This window comes from Mandrillus leucophaeus, unplaced genomic scaffold (genome assembly GCF_000951045.1).
Source record: "Mandrillus leucophaeus isolate KB7577 unplaced genomic scaffold, Mleu.le_1.0 Scaffold178, whole genome shotgun sequence".
Lineage (NCBI taxonomy): Eukaryota > Metazoa > Chordata > Mammalia > Primates > Cercopithecidae > Mandrillus > Mandrillus leucophaeus.
Genome location: NW_012101787.1, coordinates 3,472,893 through 3,496,297, shown reverse-complemented (window position 1 = coordinate 3,496,297; position 23,405 = coordinate 3,472,893). Strand labels below are relative to the sequence as shown.

Genomic DNA, 23,405 nt, shown 5'->3' with positions numbered 1-23,405 from the left:
CTCTAGATTCCCTTCACTCATTCATGCATTCAACAAATATTCACTGAGCGGGGACTTCAGGATTCGGGGCTACAATGACGAACAAGATGATGAACAAGACAATGATGAAATTTCTGCTAACTTAGCAACACTTTGCCTTTGAATAGCAATCTCACTCTTCAAATAGTGAACATCTGTTGCACTAAATAGATTACTGAGGAAAGATATGTTTCAAATAGATCATAACCGTTTATAAAGACCTTGAAATCTGTTAGCACTCAAATACATTGTGTAAATACATATTCACACTTAAATAATCAACATCACATCCTAGCATTGCAAAGAGACCTGAGTGTATATACCCAAAACAGAATTGTAGCTCTTTTTAAAATTACTTTTACTTTAGAGACAGGGTCTTGCTCTGTTGCCCAGGTTGGAGTGCAGTGGTATGACCATAGCTCACTGCACCCCTGAACTCCTGGGCTCAAGTGATCCTCCTGCCTCAGCCTCCCAAAGTGCTGGGATTATAGCTGCATGCCACCATGCCGGGCTCATTTTTTATTTTTTTGTATAGACAGGGTCTCTCAGTATGTTGCCCCGGTTAGTCTCAAACAATGTTAAGTGATTTTCCCACCTCAGCTTCCCAAAACTCTGGGGTTACAAGTGTGAGTCTAGAATTTTCTTTCTTTAAAGATATTTTATGAAGCAACATTTCACTAGTTTTCGTGACAGTTTTCCTGCACATATCCAAATTTAGTCCTATATGCAACTTAATTTTTCATATGTGTATTCATTTTTAATTTTGGCAATGTAAAGATTAAATTTTTAGTGGTAAGAACTTCTGGGCTATTCCTTTTTTTTTTTTTTTTTTTTTGAGACAGGGTCTCACCCTGTCGCCTGGGCTGGAGTGCCGTGTGGCATGATCTCGGCTCACTGCAACCTCTGCCTCCTGGGTTCCAGCAATTCTCCTGCCTCAGCCTCCTGAGTAGCTGGGATTATAGGTGCCTGCCACTATGCCCAGCTATTGTTTTGTATTTTTAGTAGAGATGGGGGTTTCACCATGTTGGCCAGGATGGTCTCAAACTCCTGACCTCGTGATTTGCCTGCCTCAGCCTCCCAAAGTGCTGGCATTACAGATGTGAGCCACCATGCCCTGCCAGCTATTCTCTTTACAACCTTGATTAGTTACCTAATTTAAAGTGTGGACATGTTATGCCATAAAGGCACTTTCAAGAATAAGTTTGGTACTAGTAGTTCTATTTAGGAATAACAGAAAACACAAATATGAAGACTGTTCATGGTTAAGTATCCTTGCCTCAGAGCCACCTATTTATAGAAATTAAACCCCTTTCGTGCCCTGGAGGAGCCTGGCTCGGCATCCCTGGGCACCTCGAGCAGCTGTCCCCTCACCCTGCTGGAATGCGAGCAACCCTACCCTGCAGGCGCTGGGCCAGGTCACTGACCCCAGCAGGACGGCCAGCATCGGCCAAGCGGAGGCTCTACCACCTAAGCAGCTGCTGCTTTTTGCTGACCCTCTCCCAGCAGTGCTCCCTGAGCTCTGACTCGGTCCTGTGTGCAGGTGTGCTGACCCTCTCCCAGAAGTGCTCCCTGAGCTCTGACTAGGTCCTGTTTGCAGGTGTGCTGACCCTCTCCCAGAAGTGCTCCCTGAGCTCTGACTAGGTCCTGTTTGCAGGTGTGGCTCTTGTGGGCACAAGTGATAGAGGAGCCGGACGAGTGTCACCAAGGGGCCAGAGCTTCCGCGTTGGCTACAGAGTGACTGCAAGTGCTATGGGGCTGTGCTTCTGCTGCTGGAGGGATGGTCTGGAATCTGAACGCTCCCTGCTTTAACTTAATTCTCTAAAGCTGGACTTTTTCTAAGTTGTAAGTCAGCTGGAAAAGATGTTGTTGGAGCTGGCTGGGAGATGTCCATTGTGTTTATTGGGAAGAAATGTAGAAAGGAATCACCTGGGTCAAATCATATTTCCTAGGGGCCTCCAAGTCAATAGTCCATGAAAGTCTTTGAACTCTTCACTTTATTTTTAATTAATTCACTTTAACAGGTTTACTCATTCATTCACTCACTATTACCTTCTTTTCCCCTCATAACTAACAGCTAAAGTAAGAAAATGGCTAAATTAAACTATGTCTGGTTTTATACAACACGATTTCCCTTTTTGCATTCTAGGAACGGGCACTCCAAGTGCCTTAATTTGTTCTTTAAAGCTCCCAGTTCCATTACTCCAAAGGTGAAGAGATCTGCCTGCCCCAAAACACACTCAATTCCCTATTATTGTCGTCTTTGGTAACCAGCATCAGAGATGATCACTGTACATGCCACCTCTGCACAAGAGCAAGAGCGGAAATCTACGACAGTGACTCTTCGGAAATTATTATTTTGGGGAGATCCATGTTATCTCATCCTCAAGTTAAAAACAGTAATTATGCTGTTCCTGCTGACATGTCAGTGATGAGTATTTCCTGCACCTACAATGTGAACACAGGCCAGACACCTGCTAAACATCATATATACCTGATTATAAAGTCCTGTGAGCTGAGTACTATAATCCCTATTTTCCAGCTGAGAAAACCAAGGCTCAGACAGGGTAACTTTACCCAGCCCACACAGCTGGTAAGTGAGGGCCTGAGATTCTGAATCCCAGGCTGTAGGGCCCCAGCGCCTGTGGCCTTCCCTCAAGGGACACGGCTCCTTACGAGAAAGGAAAGGAGCAGTTCCAATTGCTTGCTCATAAGAAATTAAGCAGATGAGAAATGCCACTCCCTTTGGGAGGCTGAAGTGGGGGATGGTTTGAGCCCAGGAGTTTGAGACCAGCCTGGGCAACATAATGAGACCCCATCTCTACAAAAAATAAAAAATTAGCCTGATATGGTGGCACGTGCCTATAGTCCCAGCTACTTGGGAGGCTGAGGCATGAGGATGGCTTGAGCCTGGGAGGTTGAGGCTGCAGTGAGCCGAGATTCTGCCACTGCACTCCAGCTTGGAAGACAGAGTGAAACCCTGTCTCAAAAAAAAAAAAAAAAAAATGAAAAGAGAGAAAGAAATGTCCCTCCCATTGGGGTTCCTTGTCTGACACCCCACTACTCCCTGGAAGGAGAGGCTGGAGCTGCCTGGGCCCTGGAAGAGCCCATTCCTGCTGTTTAAGAAGCTCCTGAAGTTTGGTGTGTTCAGCAGCCTAGCCTCAAGTTGCTTTGTGCTGGTTCAACCCTGACCTACTCCACGGTCTGGTGACTGGGATCTTTGGCCCATCCTTGTAACCAAACTCATGGCTCCCCACATCCTGTGCTGGAGCCCCACTCTGACTCCCTGCCTGCAGAGCGGGTTAACAGCACAGTTGGGTTTGAAAAGAGGCAGGCCTGGGTGTCAGTGTCCAGCTCTGCTGCCTGCTAGCTGTGTGGCTTCAGGCAGGTTCCCTGATCTTACTCTCCTGGTCCTCATCTGAGAAATTAGCACCACAACAGAACAAGTCTCACGGAGCCCGGTAGGCACTCAGTTAGAGACAGGGTAAAGCCCCCAGCATCATGCCCCAGGAGGCGAGGGGACCTCTGGGCCACAGCCTGGCTCTGCACAGCACGCAACCCCATCAGCCATGTACTCAGCGAGGCCCGCCTGCTGGCTGTTCCTGCACTTGCTTTATGTCATTGATACCACATGCGTCTTGGAGACAGGGTCCGAAATATCTACTTGGTCCCTACAAAGTGTCTTCCATAGAGTAGGTGCTCAGGAAATGTCAGCTGATGAATAGATACATCTTGTATAAATCAGGAAAGAAATCACATGGTTCCAAGCCTGCAGTTTTCTGATCAGCAAACAGCTGCCTGTGCTTCCTGTGGCCCCGGGGGCAGGTGCACCTGCACAGCAAGGGGTCTGTAAAGAGGTGAAAAAACTCTCTTCTGAGTTGAAATCACAGACCTGTGACCTGCATGCTCTCCTAAATGGGAAGGGGTGAGGAGCGCTGTGGGAAAGGCTCCTCCTTGGCAAGGAAAGGGGTGATTTCTCTAGAGTTCACTGGGCTCCCCCTTTCCCCAGCACCGAGCATCCAGGCGAGTGTTTTGCAATAGGGTCTGTCACCAACAGGAACCGAGGGGAGTTTAGACTCTGCATTTACTACACCAGACCCACAAAGCACCATCCGTGCTCTCAGTCTCGGGAGAAACAGCCTCTTTCACTTTTCAAATCAATCTTCCGTGCATGTATTGACTATAATGTTACAGCCCATTTGGTTCCAGCTTTAAATCACGAAGACATGCTGTACTTAACCACTTTAACTGAAGCAGCACACAGCCACATGGGAAATATCATTGAGAGGCCAATCATCTCTTTCCCAGAAAAGCTCTGGGGACAGGGGCAGGGGAGAGCGAGAGGGAGCCGAGAAGACTTGATGTGCAAGTTCAATTTCTACAGGTGAACACCAGCGGCCTTGGCAATGCTAGGTTGTTAGGAATTTGGCCTTCCTTCTTTTCATCTCTGTGGTTTACTAGGTGGCTCTCAAAGGCACATGACTGCAGTGCCCCACTGCACACACCCAGCAGAGAGCACAACAGGGCTCATTGGGGAAGCTGGCTCCCGTAGGGCTGCCAGACCAGCCTCTTTCAGCTGGAAAAAACCATAAGCGCTCACTAACCTGCCGTGCTCACCATGAACTTCCACTTGACCACATAGGCATCCCCCTCGTGGAACTGCCCGATGCTCTGTTTGGGGAGCCTGCTATAGTCGAATTCTAGGATGTGCCAGACATCCACGGAGACACTGGTGATCTCAAACTGCCTCCTGTCGTGTCCTTCCACCAGGCCATAGCCACGGCCGACGTTCACCCCGTCCAGGATGGTGCCTGCTGTCGTCTGGGGCATGGACACCATCTGTGTCACATCGTACGGCTTGACATCAGCTCTGGGGTCTTCCTGTGGGGAACATGAAGACATTGATTCAGTTGCCTGTTTCCACAGCCATTCCTTGTCACACTCAACACTGCTTCAGCTGTTCCTGGGACAGCATAAAAATACAGCTTCCATCCTCTATCTCATCCTCGGATGTTTAACTGCAGTCAGGGAAAGGCTGCATTTCCAGAAAGACTTTGGGAGGCCTGAACACCCATTGCCACAACAGCACATGGATGCCTGAGAACAGGTGCAAACCAGACTCTTCACCTCCCGGAGTCAGATTAGAATTGGAGGCCTGTCTGCTGTTCTACCAGTGAATCCTGGGAAGGCCTCTTAGCTTTAAGGGTGTGTGTGTGTGTGTGTGTGTGTGTGTGTGTGTCCATGGCTTTTTTTTTTTAATTAAAAAAGTATTTTAGTTGACACATGATTATGGGTATGATTTGATGTGTTGATACACACATCTGTTTTATGGGGAAGGGGGTGTGGGAAGGAGATGGGAGAGGGAGGATAGGGAGATGTTGGCCAAAGGTTACAAAATGACAACCAGAGAGGAGGAATGAGCTCTGGTTTTCTCCTGCACAGTGGGGTGACTGTTTTCCAATACTGTATTGCATATTTCAAAAGAGCTAGAAGAGAAGATCTGAATGTTCTCACCACAAAGAAATGATACATCTGAGGTGATGACCATGCGAACTATCCTGATTTGATCATATTACATCAAGGCCACGTTTGTTGGGACCCGAACCAAGCCCTGAGGTTTGAGACTTGGTCCCTGGAATACCTTGTGCTGGGCAAGTTCCCCGGGGTTCTTCTCATTCGGTCTCTTCAGTTCCGTCCAATCCAGAAACTTCTCTTTGAACAAAATCGTTTCATTGTGTTCAGTAAGTCTCCCAAATAGCGCCCAGTCGGGCCGCCCCTGTCCTTTTCTGCAGGGTGGGGGTGGGGGTTGGGAGAACAGACAGGAAAGGAACCAAGATTAAGCCAAGCTTAAACAAAGGAATCTAAAACACATGCGGCTACTGGAAAAACCCTCAAAGTACTTAAGGACATATAAAACAAATGGTTTATTTTCCTGCATTTTACCAAACAATGACATGTTGTTATTTTAGTCTGAAGTCTTGCAAAGCTTTGTGTCCATAGAGTCTTAAATATGCTTGAATGTGACATGAACCATGTCAGGACTAGACTTCTCTTACATTCCAGCAATTTTTTTTTTTTTTTTTTTTTTTTTTTTTTAGAGATAAGGTCTTGCTCTATTGCCCAGGCTGCAGTGCAATTGCACAATCATAGCTCCCTGCAGCCTCGAACTCCTGGGCTGCAGTGATCCTCCTGCTTCAGACTTGCAAACAGCTGGAACTGCAGGTATGTGCCACCACGCTTGGCTGATTTTTTTTTTTTATGTGAGACAGGAGTCTTGGTATGTTGCCCAGGCTGGTCTTGAACTCCTGGCCTTAAGTGATCCTTCCTTCTCAGTCTTCCAAAGTGCTGGGACTACAGGCGTGGGCCACATTCTAGCAAATTCTTGTCTTTGGGATGCCCTGGGGTGGCACGCTGGGTGGGGATTTTGGCAAAGGCAGGAGCCACGGGGAAACCTCACTTGTCTACTTTAGCCGCCCAGTCACCTGCAGACACTCACCAAGTTTCCCTTCCAATTAATTAATAGACATAGGGAAGCTACCTAGCTCCTCCCTCAATTCTCTACTATTTTATGTCATGTTACAGCAAAGCTCTCCAGAGTACGGAGATTCTCCCGTCACTAAAATGAACACACTTTCATAGATCATGAAGTGCCTTTTTGTGCACTTATTTCTAAGCCACTGGCCAGGGCAGCAGACATGGAGAGCACAGAGAAATAGGAAAGAAAACGGCACAGCGCCACCTGGAGGTCTTGTGTGGCCGTAAGATTTCAGAATTTACACTGTCCCCAAGAACACAGGTATTTTAGACAAAGGTAGAGCTGAGAAAATATGCTGTGGAGGGCATAGCTCTGGAATAATATGCACGATCTCTTATCCCTCCACATCCATCTTCGGTTGTGAATCCGGCCCGGGATGCAGCCACCCCTTAGAGCAACCCGCCCTGCTGCTCCTGCCCTGCTGTGCTACTGCCTCAGTGGCTTCCTGCTTGGTCAAGACCACAGCTGCTGATGTCACAGCTGAGGCACGTCAAAAAGGCTGCCTGATTCAAAGAAAGCTGCCGGATAAATCACAGAACACAGACACTTCCACCTCGTGCTCTTGTGGGACTTCGCGAACCAAACATAAGCACCTATGGAAAATGCACGCGGTCTTGAAAGGCTGTGGTCTTTATCAGAAAATATCTGAATGCCTGTCTCTTATGTCAGTCCTACTCCGCAGGCTTGCTAAGATGATGATTGAAAAGGCTCTTGGTTTCTGCTTTAGAATCTGTCGTTTATGTTTTGAAGCGTCTTGAGCAAGCCACGTGGCAGACTGCAGGGTGAGGGGGACGAACCTGGGCCAGGAGCCAGGTGTGTTTCTCTCCCCGCTTCCCTGACTTACAGCTGGAACTGGGCTCAGTGGTTTCAGCCTCGTTTGCTAAGAAGGGCTGGGTGTGTAATCCCGGCTGCATCTTAAAATCCCCGGGAGCTTTTAAGACATATTGACACGTAAGCTCTAACTCACATGAATCGAAAACACATCTCTGGGGCTGGGCTGAGCAAACGCATCTTTTTAAAGGCCCCTCAGGTGATTCTGTCTCAGAGATGTTGAAAACCAGTGGGTTAGGAGCTCCGTCATCTACTTCCAGATCTGTGATTATGCCATTATTAAATACAGTTGGTCATCACACAGATTTTATGCTTTAGCCTGGTTTTCTTTCCTTTGATATACCAAATAAAATCGTTTGAGCTGTAGTTCCAGTCCTTAAAACAACGGTTGTTACCATACTGATGTTAAACATTAGTGCATTTGCTTAAAAGGGACTTGAAAACTTATCGCACTGCCATACCTTTTAATGGTTTCTACAATCATTAATTAATAAGAAAATCAATAATTGGATTTTACAGCAGGAAACTAGGCAGGAAAGTTGAAATTCATAGACCAGTTCAATGGAAAACATTAAAATGTACTGTGTGATGCCCAATAATTCTATGCTGTTTCATGGTTCATTGGTTTCTAATCTATTGTAATGGCACACATAGTTAAAAAGCCTATTTTTTTTGGTCTGATAGTTGAAAAAACAACAATCTTCTGCATGTAAGAATTCTTTTTTTCATAGAGTTTGCACATACTCTATTGAATTGCTAAAATGACTTTAAAGAGTCCAGTACATGCAGGGAATATTAAAATTGCAATCATAATTTTAATACCATCTTCTCCCCCTCTTCCCTTCCCAAAGGTATAAAGACATAAACATCATCTGCTGCCAAATAAATCCTGGAATTTGAGGGTGATGCTGGGAAGGTAAGAAATTAGAAGAAGGCATGTTGCTTTTGCACTTTCAGATCAATGGCTGAATTCCAGACCCGGGAAGCCTTTCAGATCTGCATGTATTTGTTTCAACAATTGCTGTTCGTCTGCCACAGCAGCACCTGGGACGCTGCAGGGGAACTGGCAGCTTTTCTTGCTCACTTCAAGAAATCAACTGTAACAAACCTCTTCCAGAAGACTACAGCATCCATATTTCCACAACAGTTAGATAAAAGTTAAAGAACGGTTCCTTTTGTGACTATTCACAGTCCGCTGCATATAACCGTTTATGAAAACTGAACCCTATAAAGAGCGAGAGTAGAGGACTGTGGTGAGAACGGAGGGATCGAAGGGAATCAGCTCGCTCGGGGAGCCGTCCCCAGGCGGTGGCAGGAGTACCTGGGGATAAGCGGATTGCATTCTCCAGGATCCAGGGGATTGATGTCACAGTTCTCATAGTCAAAGGTTCCATTCCATAAGTGCTTTGCCAGCTGAAATGCTATTTTTCGTTGTGCTAATGTGACTTCTTTCCCATGCCATACATAAACTTCACTACCAAAATCGAACACCAGTACCTGGGAGACATGGTACAAAAGAATATGTTAACTTCAAGAACGTGCAACAGTTGAATCAGGTGCAACAAGGTCTCTGTTGACAGCGACTCAAATGGAGGAAGACAGAAATCCCAATGGGGCGACCAACGCAGACACAAAAACGCCAGGAGATCTCAGCTGGCACTGCCTCGCACAAAATGCCAGGAGATCTCAGCTGGCACTGCCCCGCCAAGCCAGCCTCCACCCTGGGGGCATGATTCCTCCTCCCAGTGTCCTAAGTGGCCAAGATAATGTTCCCGCCTCTGAACTCTCAAACTGCTAACAACTTGTGATTCACAAGAGTTCTTTAGGTACATTGTCCTGTCGACTTCCTCCCTCTCTCCCTTATTCCTCCCCGTCTCATGTGCTCATTCATTCACTTAATATATACACAGAGGCCACTTCCTACACGCCAGGCACTCATGGTCCAATGGTGTTTTCCCTCCTGTACACAATTCCAAAATCCTTAAGGGCAAAGATCAGATCATAACAATACGCACAGGAGGGGTTGATTACGAAGTATTTGCTGAATGAATACATGAATGTAATGCTATTTCTTATTTTCATGGTTCATTTTATTCTTTCTCCTAGAATGATTTCTCCCTTCACTTCCAGCAATTCAAATTTTGCTTAACTCTAAACTCAGCTCAATTTCACTTTCTATGTAAAATTATTCCTGAAAATTTCTTTTTCTGTGACTTTTCCCTCATGTAAATGCCCATACATATCACACAGTCAACCTTGCTCCAGATTACATTCCTTCTAATACTCTTCTGCCCAATTAAACTTAAAGGCCTGTGTGTCTTCCACTTTCTGAATACTTAGCATGCTTAATGGTACTGGAAATGTATGTAATTAATAAATATTTACTACTGTGACAGGACAAAAACAGCACATTAATTGGGAAATCCATAAATTATATATACGTGCATCTGGTGTTCCTCAAACTTAAGGACTTAAAAATGTTTTATTATAATGTTTATGCAAAATGCAAAAGATAGGGCTAAGTAATATTTGTATTTTGCCTAAGACATAAAAGCCTTCAATGATCCATGCCAACTCTAAATGATATTCTGGATTCCATATTAGCATTTAAGATATCAGTAATGGTTTGAAATCACAAATATCCTTTAAAAAACTGTAAATGTTCTACAATGGGTACTGACACTGGCTAACCTTTATTGGGCACTTACTCTTTAATTTATTGGGCAGCCTGTGCTGAGTGCTTTCAATGTGCTTTCTCATTGAAGGGCAGAGCCCACGGACTGTACCTCTTTGGGTTGCAGAAGGGAGCACTTTGGAATTTTCCCCCAGTAGTCATCATCAGGAACAAGTTTGTCATCCATGAGACGGTAAATGCAGTTAGTTTCTATTATGGCTGCTTCATAGAGTTCATCTTCTTTTGGGTCTCCAGCAGCTTGGGGATAAGAACAACAGGAGGGCATCACATTTTACGTTGCAAAGTAGCTGGTTTAGAAGAATGAGCTAAGGGAGAAGAAAGCAGATTCAAGTCTTGTCAATCTCTGAAGTACAATGAAGTCTTACATTGGTAACTGGTTTGGCCACCCAGAAGCTTCCAGAAGTCTTTGGCTGCATGAGTGTGTGTATTAATTCCTTCTTCGATGGTTTGAATATAAGTAGCTCTACAACCAAGTTCCCTCTTTGTCTGAATTAAAGTTGCAAGTTCTGAGGCCTAAGAAAAGAAAGGAATACAATTACCTGGGTAGAAAAGCCCTTGGCTAGACAGAGTGGCACGTGTCAAAACCAGAGGGAGAAACAGTGTGTGCCTGCAAGGAAAGCCTTGTGATCATGGGTGTGGATGGATGCTGGTTACTGGGTATTTTCAATGACCTCAAGAAAATGTAACTGAAAGACCAGGGAGTATCAATTCTTTAGAGCAACAGTTCTCCATCTTCAATAGGTCACATGTGATGCTTTTAAAAAACATCATTCTTTGGGCTTTACCCCGTGACAGTCTCATTCACTAGGTCTATGGCAGAACTTCACAGCTACCTGGGATAAAGGACTTTAAAGGGGGCCACTTCCTTTTTTACACAGGAGTAAGAAGGAACCCAGGATCTAAACACTTGGGTGTAGGTCATAGTCCTAAAACATTCCATTTAAATACGTAATGAAGGCTTGTTTGAGAGACATTCAGGACAAGAAATCCTACCTATCCCTTCTCATTTGAATGCAACACCTGGCGTTTGAGAAGCTTTGTGACTGACGCCAGGAAGAACACTCCACTGGTGTGTAAAGGAGAGGTTAGCTAAAGCATTTTTATTTTTCAGGTACCAACCTTTGCCTTTTCTATGACGTTTGCAAACTCTCCTACCCACAGGAAGCAGCAGTGGGGAGAGAGCAGGAGGAAGCAGTCCCCACTGTTGAGCGCTGAAGCTCGAGGTTCCACCAGCCTGGTCTGCACGTGTCTTCTTCCTGAATACAAGGCAGACAATCACCGTCTTTCCAGACAGAACGGGGACAGGACGCACCCACATTGGAAGCATCTCTGCTGCAGACACTTTCACTTCTAAAGAGTCTTGTCTGCTAATAAGAGTGCCCATGGCCCAGGGTGGCGGCAGGGGGATTTAGAAAGGGCATCATGATGGCGCTAGTGGCTGCTTCTGTGGTTTGTGCTTTCCCAAATGTCACCCGCTTCTCAGGACCATTATCAGTGTCACGTGTGTGGGTTAATGAGGGCTCCCCCTTCCAGGGAGATGAGTGCACAGGCTCCTCTTCCTTCCTTCACTCTTCTCCGGGGGCCTTTCTCTCCCCTGGCCACCTCCTGCACCCAATTACATCTGTGGCCCAGGCAAGGGAAGCCACGCCTTCAGGAAGGGTCAGATCTTCCCCTAGGGAGTTTCCACTATGAACCCTAGGGGCCTCTCAACAGGAAGGATGGAGCCACCACCTTCTGTGGCTTTCAACACCTTTTCCTAAATATTTGTTGATTTTGAGCTTTCCACAATTACACTGATCGTGTAGTCTCTGGGTTAGGACTCAGGACAGAGATCGGTTATTTGAGCTTGTCACTGGTCTTTTTAAACACACACAATAGGACAGCGGTCATGCAGAAAGACGTGGGAAACCCTCCCGGAGGGAGAGGCTATTTCCCCCATTCACATCTGGAGGATTCATCTATACAGTGGCCGCCAGGAGGCAGCCGAGTCTCCCTCCTCATGGCCCAGAGCCCCCCTGGTTTGTCTTTGGAATCTCCCTGGCTAGTCTTTGGAATCTCCCTGGCTACGGACACGAAGGGCACTGGAGTGGAATGCAGGTGGGCTTCATCTGCATCCACCTTCCCTTGATTCTTTCCCCAAGCTGTGTCTTCCTCCCCGGTTCTGTACTGACTCGGGGAGAACTGGGCAGGGAGCAGAGAGCCCCTCTGATGACATAGGGCACCTCTGGTAACTGCATGGATGTTTGGCCACCACGTGGGGCACGGGGCACCAGGAGCAAAAGCTGGGATTCTGGAGTGGGGGGACCTGGGTTCGAATCCAGCTCTGCCACCCAGTAGCTGCCGGTACCCCAGACACATTCCTGCCTCTGGAAGCCATGATGGGCAGAATACTTCCTATGTCATGGGATTGGGGGAAGCTTAAGAGACAGGAGGTTGTATAGCAAGGAACACACACTAGGTTCTCAAAAAGCGTGCGTTCCCTTCCCGGCACAGGCGATGAATTACACAGTCAGGAATCTTTATGTGACCAGACAGAAACCACGGGCCCTGAGTCACCGTGCCAGGCTGCTCTGAAATACCTTTAATCTGCAACAGCATCAGCCTCTTGTAGGGCACAGCGCTGTTGTTGGAGTTCTGTTCCGTCAGGTTGACGCTCCGCAGGCTGACGCTGCTGAAGTTTTCTTTACTGGCTAAACCCGCCAGGGTGACTTCTGAGAAGTCGGAGTTGGAAGACACTGGGCGGGTTGAATAAGGAAAGACAACGCAGGAGGTTCAGTTACAGTGACAATATTTGCAGTCAGAAATTATTCATAACTGACTCAACACCTTTGCCTTTTCAAGTTAATCCTGAAAGGGAAAACATAATCAAGTTTGATTAAATGTGCAATTCAGTGCTTAACCACCGGTTAAGAATTAAATACAGCATTGAAAATATAAACTGCTTGTTGACAAGTGTCACACCGCGCTGTGCAGAGGGACAGGAATTGAGTGATGATGTGGACCAGCCACTTTAGTACAAAACCAGGAGCCGGATTCACTTGTTGCAATTCCACTGGAAGCTGTTATAAATCCTAACAACTTTTAGATGCCCGAATGTACAGATGCCAGATGACTGTTAGACGGCTTTCACCAAAACCCTTTATATGTTTAAAAAAAAAAAAAAAAAGTAGACACTCTGTAAGGGATGATTCGGTGCTAATCTTTATCTGAAGACAAAGTGATCAGCCAGATGGTATCTTGAGGTCTTCGGCTCTTAGAGTTAAGACTGTAATTATAAGACGGGTTTTCAGTGCAAAATAGCAAACATCTGCAGATCGCTCAGTCATCACTAATCCAACCCCTGGGCCCCCAAAAGTGGAGGCAGAGGAAACATATGTAAAATCTGTGCCAACAAACATTTATTTCTCCAACTTATTGTTTTTAAAAATGTATATGCTGGAGAGAAATTCAGAAATTTATTTCACTGGGATTAGCTTTGAAGACATATACCACCACTTGTCAATTCATTATGGTGTTGTGGTTTTGAAATACACTTTTTTTTTTTGAGAAAGGGTGTGGCTCTGTCACCCAGCCTGGAGTGCAGTGGTGCAATCATGGCTCACTGCAGCCTTGACCTCCTGGGGTTAAGTGATCCTCCCACCTCAGCCTCCTGAGTAGCTGGGACCCCAGGTAAGTGCCACCACATCTGGCTAATTTTTTTATTTTTTGTAGAGATGAAGTCTTGCTATGTTTCTCAGGCTGCTCTCAGACTCCTGGACTCAAGTGATCCTCCTGCCTCTGCCTTCTGAAGTGCTAGGATTACAGGCATGAGCCACCATGCGTGGTCTGAAATATACTTTCTTAGTAAACCAGTTATAACGAAAAGACTCAACCACTTCATCTAAATACTATATTTCTAAGAAAAACATGAGGAAATAGGTTTATGAGTGTTATGGGAAAATGAAAATTATAGGAAGATTATTCCCAAAATCAAGATTATGCATGCTATCACCTCAAACCAAGAGAATCATTGTTTCAGAATGATGGAACCCCACATTATTGGGCAGATGAGAGCAGTGTGGCTCAGCCTACAGTGGGAGTGAGAGTCTAAAGCCCATCTCCTCGCCTGCATTCATTGCCCCTAGCCGGCTCCCTCCAGCCCACATTCCAACTCAGAGAAGCTCAGGGTCCTACCAAGAACAATTTGAAAAGCACTGGCGTATGTGTTAGTTAATAATATAAAAATCTAGGATTAGAAACCCCAGCGATTTGAGGTGTTTTACTATAAGAGATCAAATGACTTGCTCTTGAATAAGATTAAATGGAGAATGATTGTGTTCAGGATCTACAGAGCTGAAAATGGCTGAATTACCATACTCAGAAATATCCATCTCTTCTAACTTCTGGAAAGAAAACTCAACAAAACAGGATAATTTGTAACCAGGCACGGTGGCTCGTGCCTGTAATCCCAGCACTTTGGGAGATCAAGGTGGGAGGATTGTTTGAGGCCAGCGAGTTTGAGATGAGCCTGGGAAACATGATGAGACCCCAGTCTCTTAAAAACAAAAACCGAACCCCAGGATAATCTGAATTAACCAGTTGAACAGGTGATACACACTGTGAGAATTTCCATGAAAAATCTTGAAAGTCTAGGTAAGCGTGCACATGTACGTGCAAACTTACCCCTTTTTACTTCATGAGGGTCTTCTGAGCACCATTATTGGCCTTCACAAGGCAGAAAACCAAGCAATGAGTAAATCTTTGGAAGAAACCATTCCCCAGCACAGAAGCAGGGTGGGGGTTCAAATACTCACTCTTTTCTACTTTCATCCGCTTTGACTCCATGAAGGCGACGTTTAATCTCTGCTCGGTGTATTCCTGAAGGAGATCTTCTCTTGCCGCCAGCATTTTCAGGGGATTTTTGGAGGCCTGAACCCGGCGCTTTGGCCTAACTGCGCGCTTGTGCTCGGCCACGGAAGACGTCAATCTGCGGATGGAAGCAGAGCCGCGGTCCCAGTCTGCGACACCGCACCGGGATGACCTGTGGGTCTTGGACTCCACAGGGTATTTCCTGATTTTGTTACAAATCTTGCAACTCCTCCTCCCACCGCCACTCCCCTAATATGGAGTTGTAGAATCTTGGAGATGGAAGAGGGATGAAAGCCCACTGAGTTCAAATCTCAGCCACGCCCGGACGCCTCCACTCAGTCATGCCCCTTGGTCTCTGCCTGGAAGGGTGTGGAGTACTTCCGGGCAGCTCATGGCTCTGCTAGACAGCTCTGGGGGTTAGGAAGCTCTTCCCTCTCCTTACGGCGCCCATGCACGTGTCCTAATTCTCACTTTGGAATCATACACCCATGTCTACTTGTCTGTCTCCCACAAGCCCTTCGGGAATTTGCAGACCACGGCTCCTTGATGTAATCCTCTTCGCTCCGACTAAACTTTCTCCCTGTGCAATAGCTTTCGGTCCCCTTACTGTCTCTCCATGACTAGCTTCCACTCAACTCACTGCCCCCCTCTGAAAAATAACCACTTTTTGGAAGAATATCTGAAATAAAATAGGCCCGCAACCATCTGTGACCACCCCACATTCTCACAACTCTGGGGTGGAAAACCAGACTCGGGGAGGTGAGCAGACCGAGGGAAGCGATTTCCCAACAGACTCCCGCTGCCGCTCTCCACCTCCAGCTGCGCGGGCCTCTGTGCCCGAAAGGCCTCTTTACATACCATGGTGTCAAGTGTGTAATATACATATATGTTTACATTATGATATACAATAATTTAAACAGTGACATTGGGTGGGCGGAAGATTGAGAAATGGTTAAACAGCTATGTATGCAAATACCCAAAATACTATTTTGAAGTAGAAAATAGCAAAGGGCTCATTTTTTAAGGTAGGAAATTAAAACATGCAAACTGAAACAAATTGAGCAAACCGGAATATGCAATGAATTTATCAGGAGCAGCTTGTAGAAAATGGTATATGTCACTCTGACAATTTCGCAGGAAAGACCCGATGGGCGCGGTGGACTGCCCTGGGTGGAGCCTGTCCAGCGTGTCCTCCTCTGCTTCTGTAATAGCATCTGGATTTTCCTTTGGGGAAACCACCTCCCTGTGCCCCCACCGTGGCTCTAGAGGAGACCCAGAGACCCGCCTTTAGCCAGTCGGCATCTTCTCGCCCATTGGCCACAGTGACTGGTTTAGGGATGGGCACGGGACTCCAGTTGAAGCCAAGAAAATCAAACCTGGAAATTCTGCTGGGACTACTGGGAAGAGAAGCTACCTGTGCTGGGCTGGCCAGGGAGGCAGCCTTGTGACTCCAGAGCTGGGGTGTCCATCTGCCGCCAGGCCACTGCCTGATGGAGAGTGCGGCCAGCCCAAAGCCAAGACAGACTGTGTTCTGAGGGGCCGCTAGAACCCGAGGCCACATCCACACTTTTCAGCGAGTGAACCGGTCAGCCCCTCGGCACTGTTCAGCGAGTGAGCCGGTCAACCCGTCCGCACTGTTCAGCGAATGAGCTGGTAAACCCCTCCGCACTGTTCAGCGAGTGAGCGCCTAAACCCCTCCGCACTGTTCAGCCAGTGAGCGGGTAAACCTCTCCGCCCTTTTCTTTTTGCTGAAATCAGTTTGAATTGGGATCTTCTTCTTGGCACTTGAAATTGACGGACTCCTAATACCATAATCACTTTTCCTAGTTGGGTTCGTCATGTTCCCGTGGGAAAAGAAACCCTTAGTCATCACTGAGAAAACCCGCAAATCTATTGATTTTGTAAATGATTGGAAGCTAAGTAACATGCCTTACTGATTTTCTAGTGAGCTGTACTAATTTGAGCCCATCTCATCCAAATATTTTGCAACATTATGAGCAAGAATTCAATATGCCAATGAAAGACAGGCGTTGAACTCTCTGCTAAGTGATGTAAACCTAAAAACTGCAAAACAATATTCAAGTTATGTGAAAAATCCAGTGACGCCCTCTTTATGGCACAGGACAAGCAACTGTGGCCCACACGGTCTGCCTGCGTGCACATCTAGTCTGCATGTTTTATCTGCTGCCAGGCTCCGTGCCCCTGGCTCCTGCAACAGTGTGCCCTGGCTCTAGAATACTAACGCCCCTGTGATGGAGTTAGTAGGAGAAGGAGGTCACATGGGGAAAGAGCCTGGTGGATATGCTGTGTGTAGGCGAAGGAAGCCCTTCTCAGTGGAGGAAAGACGCAGACCCAAATAACTCACTTGGGTGCATAAGGATCGAAAATGACATCGAAGTCCTCGTCCAGCTCCACAGGACTTCTTGGCATATTATAATCCATGCTGCGGTAAAATTTGGCAAAGGTTTCATCATCATCTGGCTTCATCACCTCCTTCACAGATTTGCCGGTGACAGTGAGCACCGTTTCGTGCATCCCGCCAACTATCAACAAAGAAGAAAATGACATAAGAGTTTTATAAAAACAAGACTCCAATTATGCTTCACAATAGTTTAAAAATTCTATTTCCTCCTAAGTTCCAGGAGTGGAAGAAACACGGTTGTGATATACAGGGTCCTGCGGTTGCTTCCCAGGCCCTTACTTAATCTCTGACCTAAAGACTTCCCACCTGAACAAATCTTCTGCAGTAAAATGGTGGGAGAGAGGGAGGCTGACCTTACTGCACACACCAGCCCACTGAACGCTTCTGAACCTGCACTGGCTTCTGCTGAGGGTGGATGAACCAGCCTCGGCCTCATTCTACATCAAGGGTCAGCAAACTTCTACCGAAAAGGGCCAGCCAGTAAACATTTTAGGCTTTGCATGGGGAGGGGTGACATGGGGCCTGTGTTGCAACTACTCAGTTCTGCTGTTATAATGCAAAAGCTACTGACAATAGTTCATGAATGGGCATGGATGTGTTTCAGTAAAACTTTATTTACAAAAACAAGGCTGGGCATGGTGGCTTACGCTTACAATCTCAGCACTTTGGGAGGCTGAGGCTGGGGGATCGCTGGAGCCCAGGAGTTTAGCCTGAGCAACATAGTGGGATTCCATCTCTACAAAAACAGAAACAAAAATTAGCCAGGCTTGGTGGTGCATGCCCATAGTCCCACCTACTTGGGAGGCTGAGGTGGGAGGATTGCGTGAGTCCAGGAGTTCAAGGCTACAGTGAACTATGATGGCACCACTGCACTCCAGCCTGGGTGACAGAGCAACACCCTGTCTCTTAAAAACAAACAAACAAGAAAAAACAAAAGCATGTGGGCAGCTGGATTTGGCAGTGGCCATCGCTTGCTGACCCGCGGGCTAGATTGCTGCATCGTGTGTAATAAATGCTTTGCTGATTGGCATTCCTTGCCTAGCCAGATCAGTGATTAAATTACACTTTTATATGTCTGTTCAGTGGTGACTGTATTATTTTCAACCTTTTAGTGGTCACTGTCAATAGTAGGGACTCCCAGCGCCTAGTATTTGGTAAGTTTCCAGGAATGGACATTTTAATCAAGAGATAAAAGGCTGTTTTTGCATATTGCTCTTTTATTTTGTATACCTCATTGACTTTTATATTGAAACATTTATTTCAATATTCATTTGCCATAATTTTCTTTTTGAAATCATTTGTGATTATATGAAATAATATTAGCTTTTACCTTATTGGAAGTTGGCAACATACAATTTAAAGTTCACCAGGCCCAAGATCACGTTGATTTTGCCGACATATAATAATCTGCTTTCAGAGTTATAAGCAAAATCACTCAGTTCACAATTCCGATTGGATTACACCCCAAGGGTTTAGATTCAAGAAAAAAATGTATTATTGGAAGTCCCCAATTTAGTATGTTATCAAGTGAATCAGGGCTTGTTAATCTAATCAGTCTTGACCAAAACTTCATTTTTTGAAGATAACAACAAAGATAATGATTACAGTATGACTTAGTAAAGCCATAATGGAAAGAAAACAATTTAGCTGAGGAAGAAAAGCAATCAGAATTAGGATTTAAAAATTCTCACAGCAAAGCCTTCCGGCTTCCAGTAGGTACCTTTGTTATTCAGCCTTCTCAGAAAGGTTTCCAGCCTGTCCAACTTCAGGTCCGATTCCAACTGCATATCTGGTCTGGCTTCGATATCTAGGCGAGCAGAAACTGTCAGTGAGACCGCATCACTGAGGCCTCTTCTGATCAGGCTTGGTGTGGCCGGGGCCTTGGTGACTTACCTTCCAGGGGTTTGGAAACGGGTGTGGTGCCTCTTGTTTTACTGCAAATGGGTGAGGCTACTGGGGTTATGGCAGTGGGTGACGCCAAACCTGCGGAACACACAGACGAGCTACTGAGCATCTCAGGGTCACTTCTGGAAATCTCTGGGACCCTGATGAATCTCCAGGAGTCCCAGGGTAGATGGCACAACATATAAGAATGTACACACATGCAGGCACACACACACGCACTTCACAGGTACGGCGACTGTGGGACAACCAACTACAAATGTAGACAGAATTTTATTATTTCCAAGGACTGTAGTGGCTGAGAAGCTGATATTCCAAAATGAATGCTGAAGACGTGGGAAAACATGTCCATGAGACGTTAACTTGGGCAAATGCAGCTGTGAGTTCTGAAGCCCTCTGGGGATGGCGGGGGCAGCTGAGAGTGCACTGGTACCATCTGCAGAATGAACTGTGTCACACTCACCAGCAAGTGACCCTCAGCACTGAAGCTCTCCTTCAGGCTGAGGGGAGGGAGGGACAGTGGCCTTGGGGACATTATACAGACAGTAATCCAAGGAGGGCCAACCTTTCAGAAGAAACCACAGACCAGGGCAGGTCTGGACCAACTGTGCGTGTTGGAAGGTCCTGTTCATCTCCCATGTGGGCGGAAACAGGAAATGCTTTTCCTCGTATATTTACTGAGAAGCAGGGTGAGGAATCTTTAAAAGGGCAAATGGTCAGAGACATACGAAAGGGAAAGGGAGGAATTCCAGCATGAAGAAAGTATCCAGCTGGAAGAAGAAAACTTAGTAAAGAGAAGGATGAGTATCGCTTCCCTAACCTAAGTGGAAGGCATTGGAAAGAAAACTAGTGCATTTACAAAAACCAAAATGAGATGTGAATGTTCTCTGCACTCATTTGTAATAAATGTGAAATCCTTAGATGACATTGCCACTTAGATGACAATGCATCCCTGGACGAACAACATCCAGAGAATATGCCAATCACTATCGCAAGGAAAACCAAATGAATGAATGATTCTGTTCCTTCCTCCTGTGAACGGGAGAAGTATAACAGCATAAAAATTTAATAAAAAATACCATTAAATGGTTTAAAACTCAAGTGTTAGTAATATTCTACAAGAACTTCTCATTATGTACATATATTTGATTGATGATGTCAATAAAACTTTTAAAATTTGTTTCAATTACCAGACCTGCAAAGGGTTTATATCCATGAGAAAGTAAACTTTATTGAAAGATGATAAAGATAAATAAAATCTGGTATCACAGAGTGGGCAGGGAAATCATCACTTACTAGAAGGATGCTTAAGAGACATCAGAGGAGTTTATTAGCACAGAGGCCGTTGGCTCCGCAGCTAATAAGCAGGACTGACTCTGAAGGCTGGTTTCCAAAGCAACCGGAGAAATCCGTCCCTGTCCTGGCCGGTGCCGGGCAAACCCCGCTGCCATGGCTCCCCCTGCTGGTGGTTCAGGCAGTGGCACGATGTGAAAGTGCTCCCCACCCTGCTAAGGATCCTTAGGGAGTGAATAGCTCATGGCGGGGAGATGCAAATTACAAAACATTAAAACAAAACAAAAATCTCCCCGATAGCTCTTTTCAATGAATTCTAGGTACAACAACCAGTCACGTGCTCTCTTAGGGAACATTTTCACAGATGTCAGTGTGGACAAGGGCAGTGGCATTTGGTAGTAAGAACCCACTTGCAAATATATTAGGGTTTTTAAGATGGAAGAAAGAAAAGAAACCAAAGCAGGAAATCATCAAGATAAAAGTCCGGGCTAGAAGTTGGAAAACCTGAGTTCAGGTTCAAGTTCTCAGCTCCAGTTCTACTTAGCCACTCTGCGCCTAAGGAGGTGCTTCTGTTAAAGAAGGGTTGGGACTCACGTTAAAGGAGTTTAAACACGATTATCCAGTTCTGTGATCTGATGCAGGAAATTGGCAAATGGTACCTCATTCTGTGTGAATAAATTCTCTTCTCTTATCTTTTCACAATTCCAAGATGAGGTAAGAATAGATGTGTTAGAAAGGATTCCCCACTAAGATTTGAGTTAATCACAATTCAGGGATTTCCATGCCTCGCTCCTTCCCTTCCTTCCACAAACATTCATTATGTACCTATAATGAGTTAGGTACTCATCATAAAAGTGTGGATCCCTAAAGGTTCTGAGAAAAAGAAAAGCTAAATCCTTAAGTTTGATGACAAGATGTTAAGATGAAGTGCATGTGAAAATGAATACCACTAAGTTGGGAAATTTGCTTTAAAATAATAGCTTAGAAAATGATGGTATGTGCATATAGGTGACAAAGGGAGCCCAAATTTTAACGATTTCCTGCAGGATAGGAAATAAAGTCCCAAACACTCCTATGAAGACTCAAAGCTCTCCAATAACTTTACTAAGCATTTCATATGTAAGTCAGTTTCATACATGTTTGAATACAGGCATCAAATCAGTTCCAAGAGCTCAGCAGCAGAGGACTGTGGCAGGGACATCCCACTGCCTTGGAACTGAGGACACCTTTTAGACATCTATTAAAGCATATACGGAATTGGCTTTGCTCGGTCAGAGAAATCAGGTTTCATGGAGAAGGACCTAGGAATTAACCTAAAAGGAAGAGGGGATAAACTTCTTTACTGTGAAAGGCTGACTTAGGGTAGGTATGTAGTTGCTGGGTCACAAGGAAATGGAAACGACTTAAAAGTAATTATGGGCCGGGCAGGGTGTCCCATGCCTGTAATCCCAGCACTGTGGGAGGCCGAGGCGGGTGGATCACCTGAGGTAAGGAGTTTGAGAGCAGCCTGACAAACATGGCGAAACCCCATCTCCATTAAAAATACAAAAATCAGCCAGGTGTGGTGGCGCATGCCTGTAATCCCAGCTACTCAGGAGTCTGAGGCAAGAGAATCGCTTGAACTCGGGAGGCAGAGTTTGCAGTGACCTGAGATCACGCCACTGCACTCCAGCCTGGGAGACAGAGCGAGCCTCTGTTCCCCCACAAACCTAAATAATAATAATAATAATAATTATGGGGGCTGGGCACGGTGGCTTACGCCTGTAATCCCAGCACTTTGGAAGGTCGAAGCAGGTGGATCACCTGAGGTCAGAAGTTTGAGACCAGCCTGGCCCACATGGTGAAACTCCATCTCTACTAAAAATATTAAAAACGAGCTAGGTGTGGTTGTGGCCGCCTGTAATCCCAGCTACTCAGAAGGCTGAGGCAGGAGAATTGCTTGAACCCGTGAGGCGGAGGCTGCAGTGAGCCGAGATCATACCATTGCACTCCAGCCTGGGCAACAAGAGTGAAAGTCCGTCTAAATAAATAGATGTAATTATGGGAAAGGACCAAAATTTGTTAGCAGATTTGAATTGCTTTTGAAACCTACACTTGCACCAATTCCAAATGGGTAAGTTTTGAAAACAGTGACAAAATGAATTATGTGTCACTGTTTTATGACCTTCAATTATTTCCAAGAATCATATAAAGTTTAAAGAAGGTATTATTTATGAAGAAAAGATATTCAGTAGGAATATCTCACAGAACCTACACAAAAAACATTTATAGAATGTTAGTAAGTTTAAAAAAATTTAAAAGAAGGCTGGGCATGGTGTCTCATGCCTGTAGTCCCAGCTACTTAGGAGGCTGAGGTGGGAGGATCACTTAAACCCAAGAGCTCGAGACCAGCCTGGGCAACACAGTGACACCCCGTTTCTACATAAAGCAAATTTAAAAAGCCAGGCATAGTGTTGCACACCTATAGTCCCAGCTACTGGAGGGGTTGTGGTGGGAAGATTGCCCCAGCCCATGAGTTCGAGGCTGCAGTGCACCATGATTGAGCCACTGCACTCCAGCCTAGGCAAAAGAGCAAGACCTTGTCTCTTAGAAAACACTTAAAGAGACCATGGTTTCTTCTTTTAAATTGAGTTATCATGTACCACCATGCCCTCCATGGGTGAGTGTGCTCACAGGTGTGCATTGTGCGCGCGCGCACACACACACACACACACACTGACCTTTCTTCAGCATCCTGCCAGCCACAGTGAACTGGGTGGAGTCGTTGGCCGCTCCTCTGCCTCTCGTCTTCCAGGCCTCCTCTCTCACAGTGATGAGCTGCTTCCTTTCCTCAATCGTCATCTGGCTCTCTCGACTTTCTGTGA

The 23,405-nt window shown here is 45.8% G+C and overlaps 1 protein-coding gene across 1 annotated transcript in view; it reads right to left on the bottom strand.

Moving 5' to 3' along the window:
• The window catches only part of LOC105537682 (supervillin), a 137,990-nt gene that overhangs the window by 35,570 nt on the left and 79,015 nt on the right, over nucleotides 1-23,405 (bottom strand). Inside the window, exons 15-26 of the mRNA XM_011977333.1 lie at nucleotides 23,262-23,399; nucleotides 19,240-19,329; nucleotides 19,067-19,153; nucleotides 17,290-17,467; nucleotides 14,870-15,042; nucleotides 12,656-12,811; nucleotides 11,196-11,332; nucleotides 10,442-10,589; nucleotides 10,168-10,313; nucleotides 8,703-8,878; nucleotides 5,657-5,801; nucleotides 4,620-4,896 (exon numbers count right to left, since the gene is read on the bottom strand). Coding sequence (XP_011832723.1) covers nucleotides 4,620-4,896; nucleotides 5,657-5,801; nucleotides 8,703-8,878; nucleotides 10,168-10,313; nucleotides 10,442-10,589; nucleotides 11,196-11,332; nucleotides 12,656-12,811; nucleotides 14,870-15,042; nucleotides 17,290-17,467; nucleotides 19,067-19,153; nucleotides 19,240-19,329; nucleotides 23,262-23,399 — 1,851 coding nt within the window. The remainder of the gene's footprint in view (nucleotides 1-4,619; nucleotides 4,897-5,656; nucleotides 5,802-8,702; nucleotides 8,879-10,167; nucleotides 10,314-10,441; nucleotides 10,590-11,195; nucleotides 11,333-12,655; nucleotides 12,812-14,869; nucleotides 15,043-17,289; nucleotides 17,468-19,066; nucleotides 19,154-19,239; nucleotides 19,330-23,261; nucleotides 23,400-23,405) is intronic.